We start from the raw sequence: 14,144 nt of genomic DNA on the forward strand, positions 1-14,144 counted from the left end.
TAGCAAACGGCTAAATGAGACTACACTCTTGAGTCGATGGGGATATATACGTCAATAACGTCACCACTTCAAAGGGCGAACACGGAAATTCTCTTTCCCTCACCTGGTTCAGCCCCGTTCAGCCCGGGGTAATCAGTGCACACATCAACAACAGTCCAGGTTGAGTGCTGACGTGACGTGGAAGCCTATGCGACAGTGTGTAGTTCTGGATTAGCTTAGCTCAAGCTTTTTACTTCTAGGGCTCGCATTTACGCTTCAAAACTCATGAAAGTGGTCCTCATGTGTGAAGATTATCCGACGGAACTCTGGTTCACGTTTGATTAATCTTGCGTTGCCCAGAGACGGTATTTGAAGCATCGCGGCAAAAACCCATTCAAAAATCCCATAGACAGAAACAGTGAAGAACCAGGAAGTCCGGGACTTCCGCGTTCTGACTACAAAAATACGTCATCCCTGCGGCTCTCTATAGCTGCTACTTCTACCAGAACTTTCTACTCCAGGGGTGGCCAATTGGCGGTCCGCGGGCCTCATGCGGCCCCCGACCTCACTCAGTGTGGCCCCTGGGTCAATTTCCTTTTTTTCCAATTTCCTTTTTTTTCTTCACAAGGCGGATGTTTTTGGTTTGGTTAGGTTTTATTTTACTTTATACAACAGGTAGTTCCGGCCGAGCAATTTGATTGGACAAGAGGGATCTTACGAGTGCCTATATTTCATGATAATGCACTGGCGCTTCACTGTGTGTAGGGTAGGCTATATCACTCCGCTTCACAGCTGCTCTAATCAACAAAACAAACACCAGCCACGTTACATTGAACGTCATTCAAAGCGTAACCGAGAGCGCAAAGATGGATTTTTTTCCTAACATAACTTTTGACTTAAACTATGAATGCTCGTCAGAAGAGGACGAGGGGGAGCAACATTCTTCTGCGGAAACCACCTGGGGCCGGTTGCACCAACTGGTCTTAACTATGCCTGGTCGTAACTCCTACGTCGGTCTTATAAGACCATGGACTTACGCCTGTTGCACCAACACGGCTTACGTCTGGTCAGTATGCTGGTCGTAGCAATGCGCGTCCATGTGAATTGCCAGGGAATGCCCCCTGATTGGATGATGTTGCAAAAAATGTGCTTCGCGACCTGCTTGGAGCACTGTGCCACTACGCTCTCTCAGCCACTACTGTAAAACACCCTCCCTCCTCTCCCCCTCCCTCGCTCCGGGGGGAAAATGGCGGCTATTGAGCCAGACAGACAGTCTGAATGAAATTGAATGTAACGTTCCCAATTCTATGTATTACATTCTAAAAAACTAACGGCAACATTTTGGAAGGCTAAGCCACACAACTAGTTCGTTGTAATCTAACAGCATGCTTCAAAAGACGGAGAACTGGCTGTGTTACGACGATCAGGGTAACTCAAAACGGTCTCCGCTGATAAGACACGGAGATCTCTGTTACAGGCAGGCGCTACGCCTCCTCCTGACCAGGCGGGCTGATTAGGCTACATTTTCTGCAAAGGGAAGGCTGGGGGGACTATTTTTGTTGGCGGAGGAATAAATACAGAAATCATCTATTTTCTCAGCTTTTTGTCATTTTTTTTTTATCAGCTTTGTTTAATAGAACTGTTGTATAAAAGCAATATCACACTCGAGGTCGTGCATTGTTGGCTAATATTGGCACTGCTGTGATTATCTACGGCACTCGGCCTGCGGCCTCGTGCCTGCGACCGAATCACAGCAGTGCCAATATTAGCCAACAATGCACTCCCTCTCGTGTGATATTGCTTAAGTACATCCCAGAACATGGTGCTGATGTTAGCATTGTCCATCTAGCCTGGGTAAACCCAGCCTCCACGTGACCTCTATGTGCTATCAGTCACATTCACATCACAGTCTTGTGACTGATAGCACATAGATAGAGGTCACATGGAGGCTGGGTTTACCCAGGCTATTGTCCATCCACATACTGTTTAATATATATTATATTAATATTCTATTAATATGACATTATTTGGGTGATGTACCACATTAAATTGCTGTAGCGGGCTGTTTTAAAGCTAGAGCAAAGTTTTGGTGTCATCTGAATGGAAGAATTACTAAATTTGAATATGAAAAATAGAAATGTTGGTATAATAAACTTTGATTACCAGTCCTTTTCATCAAATTAGAAGCTATAATTGGGAGTGGTGGTGTTACAGTAGGGTACTGGTGGAAGTGCATTGTCACAATCTGGCCCTCTGGTAGCGAGGACATTTTTTGTGTCCCTCTCTATCATCAAAGTTGCCCATCCCTGTTCTACTCCATTAGATTACTCATGAACTACATTGCGCTCGGTGGGCACAACGATTATTTTCATAATCGATTATTTTCTCAATTTATCGATTAGTTGTTTGGCCTATAAAATGTCAGAAAATGGTAGCAAATGACGATCAGTGTTTGACAAAGCACAAGATGATGCTCTCAAATGTCTTGTTTTGTCCACAACTCAAAGATAATATCAGTTTACTGTCATACAGAAGTAAAGAAACCAGAAAATATTCACATTTAAGAAGCTGGAATCAGATAATTTTGACCTTTTCTCTTAAAATTGTACTCATCATAACGATTAATCGATTATCAAAATAGTTGTCGATTCATTTTCTGTCGTTCGACTAATCGATTGACTATAGGCTACTTACACTATAGGCTACTTACTTACACTAAGACAAATTCCTCGTATGTAATCTTGTATATTGTGGCAATAAAAGTGGTTCGATTTTCAGGTATCTGTGCTTTACTGACAATTTATTTTTCTGACAACTTTTTACTTTTACTCCCTACATTTTAACACAAATATCTGTACTTTCTACTCCTTACATTTTCAAAACAGGCTAGTTACTTTAGTTTTAAAGCACAACAGACAAAAACGATGTAACGTAACGTTGTTTGTCTCCCTCGTCTTGTGCTCTCCCAGCTTTCACGGATTATGTGCACCTTTTTTGTGGAAAACATATCACACAAATTATGGATCACAATAGCAGAAGATAAAGCAAACAGAAAATGTAAATGTAAAAGTCCTTTAACGTGACATATAATGGGGGGGGGGGGGGTAGGATAGTGTCCAGTCTGTCCACGGAATAATGTCCATGTAAAATATGCCAATAAGTCAAGTGTGACAACACACCCTGCTCTCCCCCACTGAAGCCAGGAAAGCATCATGTACTGTAGGTACATAAGGAGGAATAGAGAAAAGACATCCAGGTGAATGTGGGTGAACAGTCAGTGTGATCATATCGTACAGATCAGGACTTCATACCTGCAGAGTGGTACTTTGCTCCCTGCCAGTCATGTCTGATAACAATAGCATGGATAACTATAAGGTGCTTTCCCCAAATTGAATCACTGACAAAATACTTAATTGATGTGAACAAATCGAGTGTTCCAGCTTGTATTTTGTCATGCAAATTGGAAAAAAAGAAAAGAAAAATACACCAAGAAATTAAAGCAAGCAAAGTACTCATACAAAAGTACCTACTTAGCAGCCATCTTTTGCACAGTACCATTATGTGTAGGATCAAAGGGTTGCCTCACTAAATGTGATTACCACACTTTTCATTCATGATTTAAATCCCTCCATTCATGCTGTAAGACACCACTTTAGATCTCATGACGAAGGGCGTGTCTTTCCATGTTATACAACATGGCAAAGACAGTGGTGTTATCAATATCAGCCATGATATCAGTTCTTTCACAACAGCTGCAATCTCCTGATTCATGTCATTATCAATTACAACATATGGGACAGTTTTCATGTCTCAGACCTCCAAAAAGACACACATTAGGGACATGGCTTGTTGTTGTTGATTTAATATTGAATGACAGAACTGTCGTCTACACTGTACATGGGGAGATCATGTGAGAAAGAAACCTATGATAAGAATGCTCTTTCTTATAGGATATTCTCTAATTGGGATGATTTCAAGTGAATTAATTTGCTGGGACCTCTGGAGCCCATCCAGGACCTCTGGAGCCCATCCATCCAGGAAAAGTGGAGGGCCGTTCGGAGACCCTGGAGCCCTTGGAGCACCTTTTACCTTGACTATAACTCCAGGATACCAAATCAAAGTGAAGACAGGAAAGCATCACAACATGCCTTAGAGGCAAATGCATCATTATTATGAAACCAACAACCAAACCATCATGTTATGACATACTGTCCTTAATTTGCCATTACATAAACATGATCCATTCCTAAAAACAACATATCTTAATAATAATTAATCGATTCCTAGGCGCCCATCCTGCAGCTCGGCCGCTGCGCGGCCTTGCCCGCAGCTCGGCTGCTGTGTGGCCTTGCCTGCCCTATTGGCGCACGGGCAATGTCTCCCTCTCTCTCTCCCTCAGTCTCTCTCCCCTCTCTTCTCCTCTCCATCTCTTCTCTCTCCCTCAGTCTCTCTCGTGAGCCTCATTGTGACATCATAATCATGTCATAAATCCCATTGTGACATCATCAGTGATGTCATAAATCCCACTGTGACATCATCGGTGATGTCATAACCCCTCATAAATCCCACTGATGACATCATCACTGATGACAGCATCACTGTGAATTTATGACATCACTGATGATGTCACAGTGGGATTTATGACATCACTGATGTCACAATGGGATTTATGACATCACTGATGATGTCACAGTGGGATTTATGACATCACAGTGGGACAATCACAGTGGGATAGAGAAACAGAGAAACGGACAGACAGATGATGATGTAGCGTTTTACACCGCACAGCTGGGGCTAGAGTGAGCAATCAAGGCTGGCTCCATAGAGTCTCATTGCCGTCCCCCCCCGGAAACGCCGTGTGTTTACCAAAATGCTGCTCGGCTGATCCTTCGTATAGCAAAGCAACATAAATTAGCATCATTTATAGGCTAACCTAAATTAGAGGCACACCCATTTCTTAGGGTTACAGAGATGGGGAGTGGCTAAGGGCGACTGAAAACAACTCAGGTCCGACCGGGGCTTGTTATAAATCAAAGCAGCGCTTGACAGCCAGTTAAAGTTAACCCAAACGCATGTCAAAACTGCGCCAGACTTTACAGAAAACGTGCAATACCTGCGCCAACGACCAGCGCCTTGGCCCCGCAGCTCTGTGCACAGTGCAGGAGAGAGGCGGGTTTGATGTTGAAGTTGAGAAAGGCGACTTCACAGCCCAGCTTGCAGAGTCCAAACCAGGCGCAGATAAAGTCCGGCTCGTTGCGCATCAGCAGCGCCACGATCACTCCTGCCTCCAGAGCCATGGAGCTCCTCAACACCCGGGCAAACTGGTTGCTCCTCCGGTCCACGTCCCGGTAAGTCAGGGCTTGGTTTTCGAACAGCAGGAAGGCTTTGTTCGGGCTCTTCCTCGCCTGGTGGAGAAAGCAGTCGAGGTATGTGACGACTCCCTCCCGCATGCGAGAGCGCAGCGTCTTCCCGTGCCTCCGAAGCTTCAAGTAATACATGAAATCATGCCAGAAGAAAGGGTAGCTGCTCCTCTGGTAGAGCAGCAGCGCCAGCAGGCCAGCTGACACGCTGGTGACCAGCCATGCCAGCATTCTCAAGCCCGAAGCAGCTCGCAGCTTTCACCACGGACTGTCTCCAAAACTTTAAATAGCTATAAGGGCTGCTCAGCGCGCATGCCCCGAGAAAACCTGCGGGCTGCGGCCAACATGATGAGAGAGAGACACTCACGCTATTATGCAATTTCACACAGTAGCACCAGAGCCGTGTATATAGAAAGTAACAGCCAATCAGCTATGGCCGGGGGAGTGTAAGGATGAAAGAAAGGGGAGGAGATGTATGAAGTATCCTAGCCTCACGCAAGGACCCCGTATTTCCACTGTGGCATGCTCCATTCACAAAGGCCCTACTTTTTCACGACATGTATACAGGGCCGTGCAGAGACCCTTTAGAGCAGTGGTTCCCAACCTTTTTACACCAAGTACCACCTGAGAAAGTAGTTGGCTCTCCAAGTACCACCATATGACCGACGTTAAAATACAGTCTATTCAGCCAGGCCCGTAGCCATAGTTTGAGAAATACCGAGGTCATTTTAGCGCGGCGTGGGGGGACCAGGGGGGGCTGTGCACCCCCGGATAGAAAATTTTGTCCATTTTAAAGTAAAATGCTTCAATCTGGTGCACTTTGAGAGCAAAATGAAGAGGCTAGATCTATAAAGAACTACATACATCATGTTAGATTAATATCCTCTTTACTGTGCTGTTGCTTTAAAATGATACAAAAAATAAATGTCTCCCCATATGATATAATTTATATTCTGCATACAGGTCACATGGCAGAATACTGCTCAATTAAATACAATTGCCCATCTACACAAACATCACTTACAGGGGAGTTACTTACCCATTCACTTCAATAGAACTGTCCCCAAAGTCTAGCCCCAATCTAGCCTCAATGCAAAATCTGAATGTTGTGAGTTATCTCTCTTCTATAGCACACAGAGAGGAAGCAAATTGTTGCATTTCCGATCAACTGTCGCATTAAAACATCAATGACAGATTAATAGATCTGGGGACCAGGGCTATTTAAAAAAAAAAAAAAAAAAAAAAAAAAAAATGGGTGTGGAAAATACCGAGGTCATGACCTCGGTGTCCTCAATGGTAGCTACGGGCCTGTATTCAGCTATGCACAGTTCACGCAGGAGGCAAATTTATTCCAACCTGCAGCCTATGTGCAACCTGCAGCAGCTGCACTTGTGCTGGGTTGACTGCTGTCTTCACCTCCTTGTGCTTCATCGTTGCTGCTCTCCTCTACTACAGCTCTTTTACGATTCCCTCCCGTTTTGATCCACTTCATAATTTAAACATTGGGATTCCAGGGATCAAGTACCACCAGCAGGGGGGGCGCAAGTACCACCTACCTTGAGAAACACTGCCAATAATATTAATAATTATTATTATTATTTCACTTTCACATGTTTGAAAACTACTACTAATGACCACCATGGATTTTGCACAAAAACTTAAAAAAAAAAAAAAAAAAAAAAAAAAATTTTTTTTTTTTTTTTTTTTTTGAATTTTCACAGAGCCTTCCAAGTACCACCAGCAGGGGTCGCAAGTACCACCTACGGTACGCGTACCACCGGTTGGGAACCACTGCTTTAGAGGGGCAGGGGCTCACAAGTTAAAAAAGGGCACAACACCGCGGTGCTGGCAGGCGTGCTGGAATTATTATTAGGGGATGCTGCAAGGAAGGGACTCTCGGCGGTGCCCGTAAAAATTTTAATGTTTTTGGACTTTTCGCCATATTTAGAGGACTATTTAAGTATTTAATTTTAAATTAGCATTAGGATTATACTGTTGTGATGTCATTATTCAGTATCTTCTCCTTTTCTCACTCACTTTCATGTAACCACCTGCTCTCCCTTTAGATCGTTTTACACTACAACAGACAGCAACACAGGACAGGCATAAACACTGAACTTATTATTATGGAAAACCAGATTATGATGAAAATCAAACACTTTTGAAGAGAGAGTGTATGAATTGGATTAGAGCTGGGAAGCTCTGCAATGCATTTTGTTGCTGTTATAAACACAGGACAGCCAAAGTCAACAATTTAGAAAATTCCATCTCTTGCCACCAGGGGGTGCTGCCGCACCCTCCGCACCTACCTTTCCGTGCCCTTGGGTGCGGGGCGGTTTCACTGTTGTCCCGTGCGGGAGTAACTTCTTTCTCACTGTTGCTGACCCGCCAGAGCTCGGCAGCTGGGCAGTGGGCAGCCAGGATGGCGAAGGCATGACCCGCCCATCTCTGCCTCTGATTGGCCCAGGAGACAAGGAGAGACGCAGGATAGGATAGCCAAGTGAATGTGATTGGATCAACAATGTTTGACGCTAGGCCAATCAGAGGCAGAGAAGGCCGGGTCATGCCTTCGCCATCCTGGGAAGAAAATATCGCGCACGTCACAGAGACGCAGACGATTACTTAACTTCCGGTTGAAAGGTCAACATGTGTAAACTGTAAGGACATTTTATTTATTGATAAATTGTTATTTATTGTTATAAGTTCTTGTTGAAGGACGCTGGGCATGCCTTCACTGTAAAAAAAGAAAAGAAAGAAAAGAAGAAGAAAAAAGGGCACTTTGGGCATCAGGGGAAAATGGGCAGGGGCTTGGGCACCCCTAGCACCCCCCTCTGCACGTGCCTGCATGTATAGCAGCAGCCAATCACAATAAACCAGTAGCTACTAGGCTACTTGCCTTAAACACAATTGGTTGTTGTCCATGTCCAGCGAACATCCGGAAGAACAGAAATGACAGGCTCTGGCATGACAAAAACGGCTCGGTATTGGAAACGTCGGAATATTTAAGAACTCGAATAGCCCGGTTCCACGCACAACAACCTTGTGTTTAAGGAAAGTACGGTTTTATTGTGATGGCTACATGTATGAAAAAGTAGGGCCTTTGAAAATGGAGCCCGCAGTGGAATTACGGGGGCTTGTGTGAGGCCATGTTTAGATGACAACCGTGATATGATATGAAAATAATAGAAGAAGTTAAAGTCAGATATATGAATATTACTTGTGTAAATGTCTTAACGTATCCTGCCTGATGAGTGAAAATATTTTTTTGCTGAGCCATATCTGTAGTTTCACAGGTCAAAATGTAAGAGTGCCCTTAGGGCGTCGGCACCATTCGGCCCCCAGCCCTCGGCCCTCAGCAAAATGTGGCCCTTGGTGAAAAGTAATTGGGGACCCCTGCGTGTAGAATGAGAGCCTGGACCCATTGTACATCAATTCACGGCCATGAAACAAACAATCAAAAGATTAGCTATATTATAACTAACATCAGGGACACAAGGACAGGAATATATATATATCAAAATGGTTACTCTTAAAATCCCCCCTAAGCAATTCAATGAATGGGACAAACAAATATCGAGGTTCATTTGGAATGGTAAAAAACCAAGAATTAGATATACTACGCTCACACTGAGCAAAGACAAAGGAGGGATGTCTCTACCGAGTCTCAGAGACTACTACTTTGCTGCACAACTCAAACCACTTGTGTCTTGGTGTGACGGAGAAGTAGTGGCTAAATGGAAGGTTATGGAAACAAGCAGGTTGGAAATACCTATACAAGCTCTACTGGGAGATAAAAAGCTAGCCAAGTCCAAATTCGATAAACTAGACCCAATCACAACCTTTACCCTTCAGAATTGGTTTACCATTGTCAAGCAACTAAAGATAGAAAAACAATCAAATAAACTAAGATGGATAGCACACGATACAGCGTTTGTCCCAGGGAAGATGGATCAAAGATTTCAATCATGGTGTAACAGGGGGATTACAGCTTTCTGTAAAATAATGGAAGGAGATAAACTGAAGAACTTTCAAGCTCTGAAAGACGAGTATAACTTAGAGAATTTGGACTTCCACAGATATTTACAGTTACGAAATTACTTTCTTCACGAAATCCAGGAACAAGGTCCTCATGTAAAACCAAGTCCATTGATAGAATTACTAGTACAGACATATACAAAGGGGACAAGGGGAATAGTGTCGAGGTTGTACCAAAGCATTAATGGTTCTAGAAAACATACAACAGACTATATTAGGGAACGATGGCAAAAGGAACTGAGTACTGAAATTACTGCTGAACAATGGTCAAATATTTGTAATACCCAATTCACAACTACAAGCTCCAATACCTGGCGAGAATTCTGCTGGAAAACTATGACACGTTTTTTCATTACTCCCAAAGTTAAATCAATGCAGCTAGGAATTCCACAAACATGCTGGAGGAACTGTGTTGGGGGGAGGCTAACCATTTCCATGTTTTTTGGGGGTGTCCAAGAGTGGTGCCTTTCTGGAGTGGTCTCTGTGACAAAATACGAGAGATCTTGAAATTACAAATACCAAATACTTGCCTTACCTTGTGCCTAGGGGACATCCCGGATGACATCCCGAGGAGTGATGCTTATTTATTGAAAGTCTTTATAGTGGCAGGGAAAAAGGCCATCACACGTAAATGGCTGCAAACGGATCCTCCAAGCATGGAAAATTGGTTTCAAATAGTCACTGACATTTTTCAAATGGAAAAGCTCACTTTCATCTTAAGACTAAATGTAGTGGGATTTGAGAAGAAATGGGGAAAATGGATGGACTATGTAGAAGAAACGACTAAGGACACTTAAAAAATGGGGGCCTCTCCCTCCTCTTCCCCTTCCCCTTTTTTCTATCAATCGTATTGTCTTAAAGCCTTTACCAACTATAACTGAAGAAAGCTAATTTAACCATTATCTGTAACTCATGTATAAAACTGGAACTGTATATGTGAATGAATGCCTATATGTTTGTACGAATATACCATCTGTTTTTATGTTATCTATGTTTTTTGTTTGTTTTATATGTTTATTGAAAGATCAATAAAATCATAAGTAAAAAAAAAAAAAAAATGGTTACTCTTCCTATGTGTCCTGACTTCTGTCTTCTGCAAGATGCACATCGGCAAAGTTAGCCCCCACATCTTTTTTTTTTACTTGCCAGTGCCACACGTTTTCAGGAAGAATCCGTTTTGGCGACCAATCAAATGAGTTGGGGGCGTGGCTTTCTTACAGAAAGGTCTTCTTCCAGAACGGCTTGGGGGCATGATCAATTCTCATCCCTCATCCAATTGTTCATGTAGTTCCTCTGTTACACAGATGGTGGCAGTATAGTACAATCCTTTGGAAAATACAAGTTGCAAACTGGTTGTGTTTTGCTATTAGAAATACACATTTCTATTTGCTATTTGCTATTTTTTTTAAGTTGTAACCGGCATGTGTGGAAAAAGTCATAATGTAATTTATAATGAGATGCTGAGGACAGTGTTTTTTTTGCATTTTCTAGACTTTATTACTGTGTCTTCACTGCTAGAAGGTTTCTGGTTTGAGTCCTGTTTGTGTTCTGGTTTCCTCCCATGCTCAGGTGGATAGAAGGTTGCTGGTTTGAGTCCTGTTTGTGTTCTGGTTTCCTCCCATGCTCAGGTGGATAGAAGGTTGCTGGTTTGAGTCCTGTTTGTGTTCTGGTTTCCTCCCATGCTCAGGTGGATAGAAGGTTGCTGGTTTGAGTCCTGTTTGTGTTCTGGTTTCCTCCCATGCTCAGGTGGATAGAAGGTTGCTGGTTTGAGTTCTGTTTGTGTTCTGGTTTCCTCCCACGCTCAGGTGGATAGAAGGTTGCTGGTTTGAGTTCTGTTTGTGTTCTGGTTTCCTCCCACGCTCAGGTGGATAGAAGGTTGCTGGTTTGAGTTCTGTTTGTGTTCTGGTTTCCTCCCACGCTCAGGTGGATAGAAGGTTGCTGGTTTGAGTCCTGTTTGTGTTCTGGTTTCCTCCCACGCTCAGGTGAATAGAAGGTTTCTGGTTTGAGTCCTGTTTGTGTTCTGGTTTCCTCCCATGCTCAGGTGAATAGAATGTTTCTGGTTTGAGTCCTGTTTGTGTTCTGGTTTCCGCCCACGCTCAGATGGATAGAAGGTTTCTGGTTTGAGTCCTGTTTGTGTTCTGGTTTCCTCCCACACTCAGATGGATAGAAGGTTGCTGGTTTGAGTCCTGTTTGTGTTCTGGTTTCCTCCCACGCTCAGGTGGATAGAAGGTTGCTGGTTTGAGTTCTGTTTGTGTTCTGGTTTCCTCCCACGCTCAGGTGGATAGAAGGTTGCTGGTTTGAGTTATGTTTGTGTTCTGGTTTCCTCCCACGCTCAGGTGGATTGGACTCTACATTGCAGGGTTTCCATGGGTTCTTGAAATCCTTGAAAGTTTGATTTTGACAAAAAAAATCAAGGCCTTGAATGTTTTTGAAAATAGAGACATATAGACACGGGACATTGAATGTGCTTGAATTTATATATTTCGTGCAAAATTGAAGTTCTTGAGGAGGAGTGTTGACACGTTCAAGCCTCTCTCTTTGTAATAGTTGTCTGTGAGCTTCTAAAGCTGCTAGTTCTCATAGAACTCAACAGGCATGTGTCGTTATTTTTTGTTCTCGCTTAAACCGAGTGTTTTATGGTCACTCAAGATTCTCTGGCTCACGTGTTGGCTTGGTTCCAGCCTTAAAACCCGTTATGTTTGGATTTATCGAAATGTCTATGGAGAAAATGGACGTGGAACTTTACTTCAGGGGGAAATTACGCCACGAAAAGTCACGTGCCTGTTGAGCTCTATGAGAAAAATTCTCAGTGTCGTAACAGTGATTATTAGGGTTAGGGTTAGTGTAATGTGATTATTAGGGAGGCACCAGATGGATTTTTTTCAGCCGGTACCGATAACCGATAATTACCTGCTTCTCTTGGCCAATACGAAACGATAACCGATAATTTCACATTTTTGTATTTTAAAAGGAAGTTCATAATAACCTATGCACAGCTGAGGGTTAGAAAAGCTGAGATGTAGTGAGCACAGATGGATGATGTAATATCCCATAGCTCTGGCCTCACCAAACCTAACTGACATCACTGTTGGATGATGTAATATCCCATAGCTCTGGCCTCACCAAACCTAACTGACATCACTGTTAATACTGTAATATCCCATAGCTCTGGCCTCACCAAACCTAACTGACATCACTGTTAATACTGTAATATCCCATAGCTCTGGCCTCACCAAACCTAACTGACATCACTGTTGGATGATGTAATATCCCATAGCTCTGGCCTCACCAAACCTAACTGACATCACTGTTAATACTGTAATATCCCATAGCTCTGACCTCACCAAACCTAACTGACATCACTGTTGGATGATGTAATATCCCATAGCTCTGGCCTCACCAAACCTAACTGACATCACTGTTAATACTGTAATATCCCATAGCTCTGACCTCACCAAACCTAACTGACATCACTGTTGGATGATGTAATATCCCATAGCTCTGGCCTCACCAAACCTAACTGACATCACTGTTGGATGATGTAATATCCCATAGCTCTGGCCTCACCAAACCTAACTGACATCACTGTTGGATGATGTAATAATATCCCATAGCTCTGGCCTCACCAAACCTAACTGACATCACTGTTGGATGATGTAATATCCCATAGCTCTGGCCTCACCAAACCTAACTGACATCACTGTTAATACTGTAATATCCCATAGCTCTGACCTCACCAAACCTAACTGACATCACTGTTAATACTGTAATATCCCATAGCTCTGGCCTCACCAAACCTAACTGACATCACTGTTGGATGATGTAATATCCCATAGCTCTGGCCTCACCAAACCTAACTGACATCACTGTTGGATGATGTAATATCCCATAGCTCTGACCTCACCAAACCTAACTGACATCACTAGTGTTAACACAAAACAAAGAACACTTGTGACTTTGTGAAAACAAATGTTCTTTTTTCTCTCTCATAAAGTCACCAAAAAACTTCACAAACATACTTTGGCTTTTATAGCGCATTTTGCCTCAGAATCCAAATTAAATGCTGTGACATAATCTGTCAAATTACACGTAAAAATACAGGTTATTAGTAAAGTAAAAATACAGGTTATTAGTAAAGTAAAAATACAGGTTATTAGTAAAGTGCATCAACAATACAAGAATAAAGACTTTTATACAAGCGAAAGCCTGTGGCTGCTTAGACTCAGCTCTCAGTCTTAATCCGTTTCACTACTGTAATACTGAGAATATTACTATTTAAATCTTTGCATAACGTTAGGTGGTGCTGTTGGAAGCCTTGCATCGGAGAACCAATCATGAGTGTTGTGGGCGGGCCTGCTTTCTGGGGGCAGTTCTCATGCAGAACCGGTGTCTCGCAAAACATCGTCGCATTTGTGGAGAAACATATTAATCACTTAGAAACAAACATAACCTGTTAATAGGACGTGTTTCATCCGGCCCCGGCGGCTAGAGGTCTTTCCCCCAGCGATAAGCCTGACTCCCGAGGCTAACGTTACAAAGCCTGCTGATGACTCACAGTAGCAAGCGGACCACTTCCGGGTAGGAACAAATTATTGTAAAATAAACAACGGGTATAAACTCTCTTTGCAGCACATCAGTGTCTTGCTCTATATTGGAACTATGAAACATTGCATTGCCGCTACCAAATACAATTCTAATAATAAATGTAGGCGTGTCTGCTGCCGGCCGTTCTCGCCGGGCTCTGAACCAGATTTGGAACAGTAAATTCCC

At 43.1% G+C, this 14,144-nt stretch overlaps 1 protein-coding gene across 1 annotated transcript in view; it reads right to left on the bottom strand.

The window, feature by feature from the left end:
• The window catches only part of LOC310780415 (long-chain fatty acid transport protein 6), a 41,342-nt gene extending 35,740 nt beyond the window's left edge, over positions 1–5,602 (bottom strand). The window contains exon 1 of the mRNA XM_083640986.1: positions 5,093–5,602. Within this exon, the coding sequence (XP_083497112.1) occupies positions 5,093–5,570 (478 nt within the window). The 5' untranslated portion in view covers positions 5,571–5,602. The remainder of the gene's footprint in view (positions 1–5,092) is intronic.
• Positions 5,603–14,144: the final 8,542 nt, after the last annotated feature.

This window comes from Poromitra crassiceps (genome assembly GCF_964638095.1).
Source record: "Poromitra crassiceps genome assembly, chromosome: 8".
NCBI lineage: Eukaryota > Metazoa > Chordata > Actinopteri > Beryciformes > Melamphaidae > Poromitra > Poromitra crassiceps.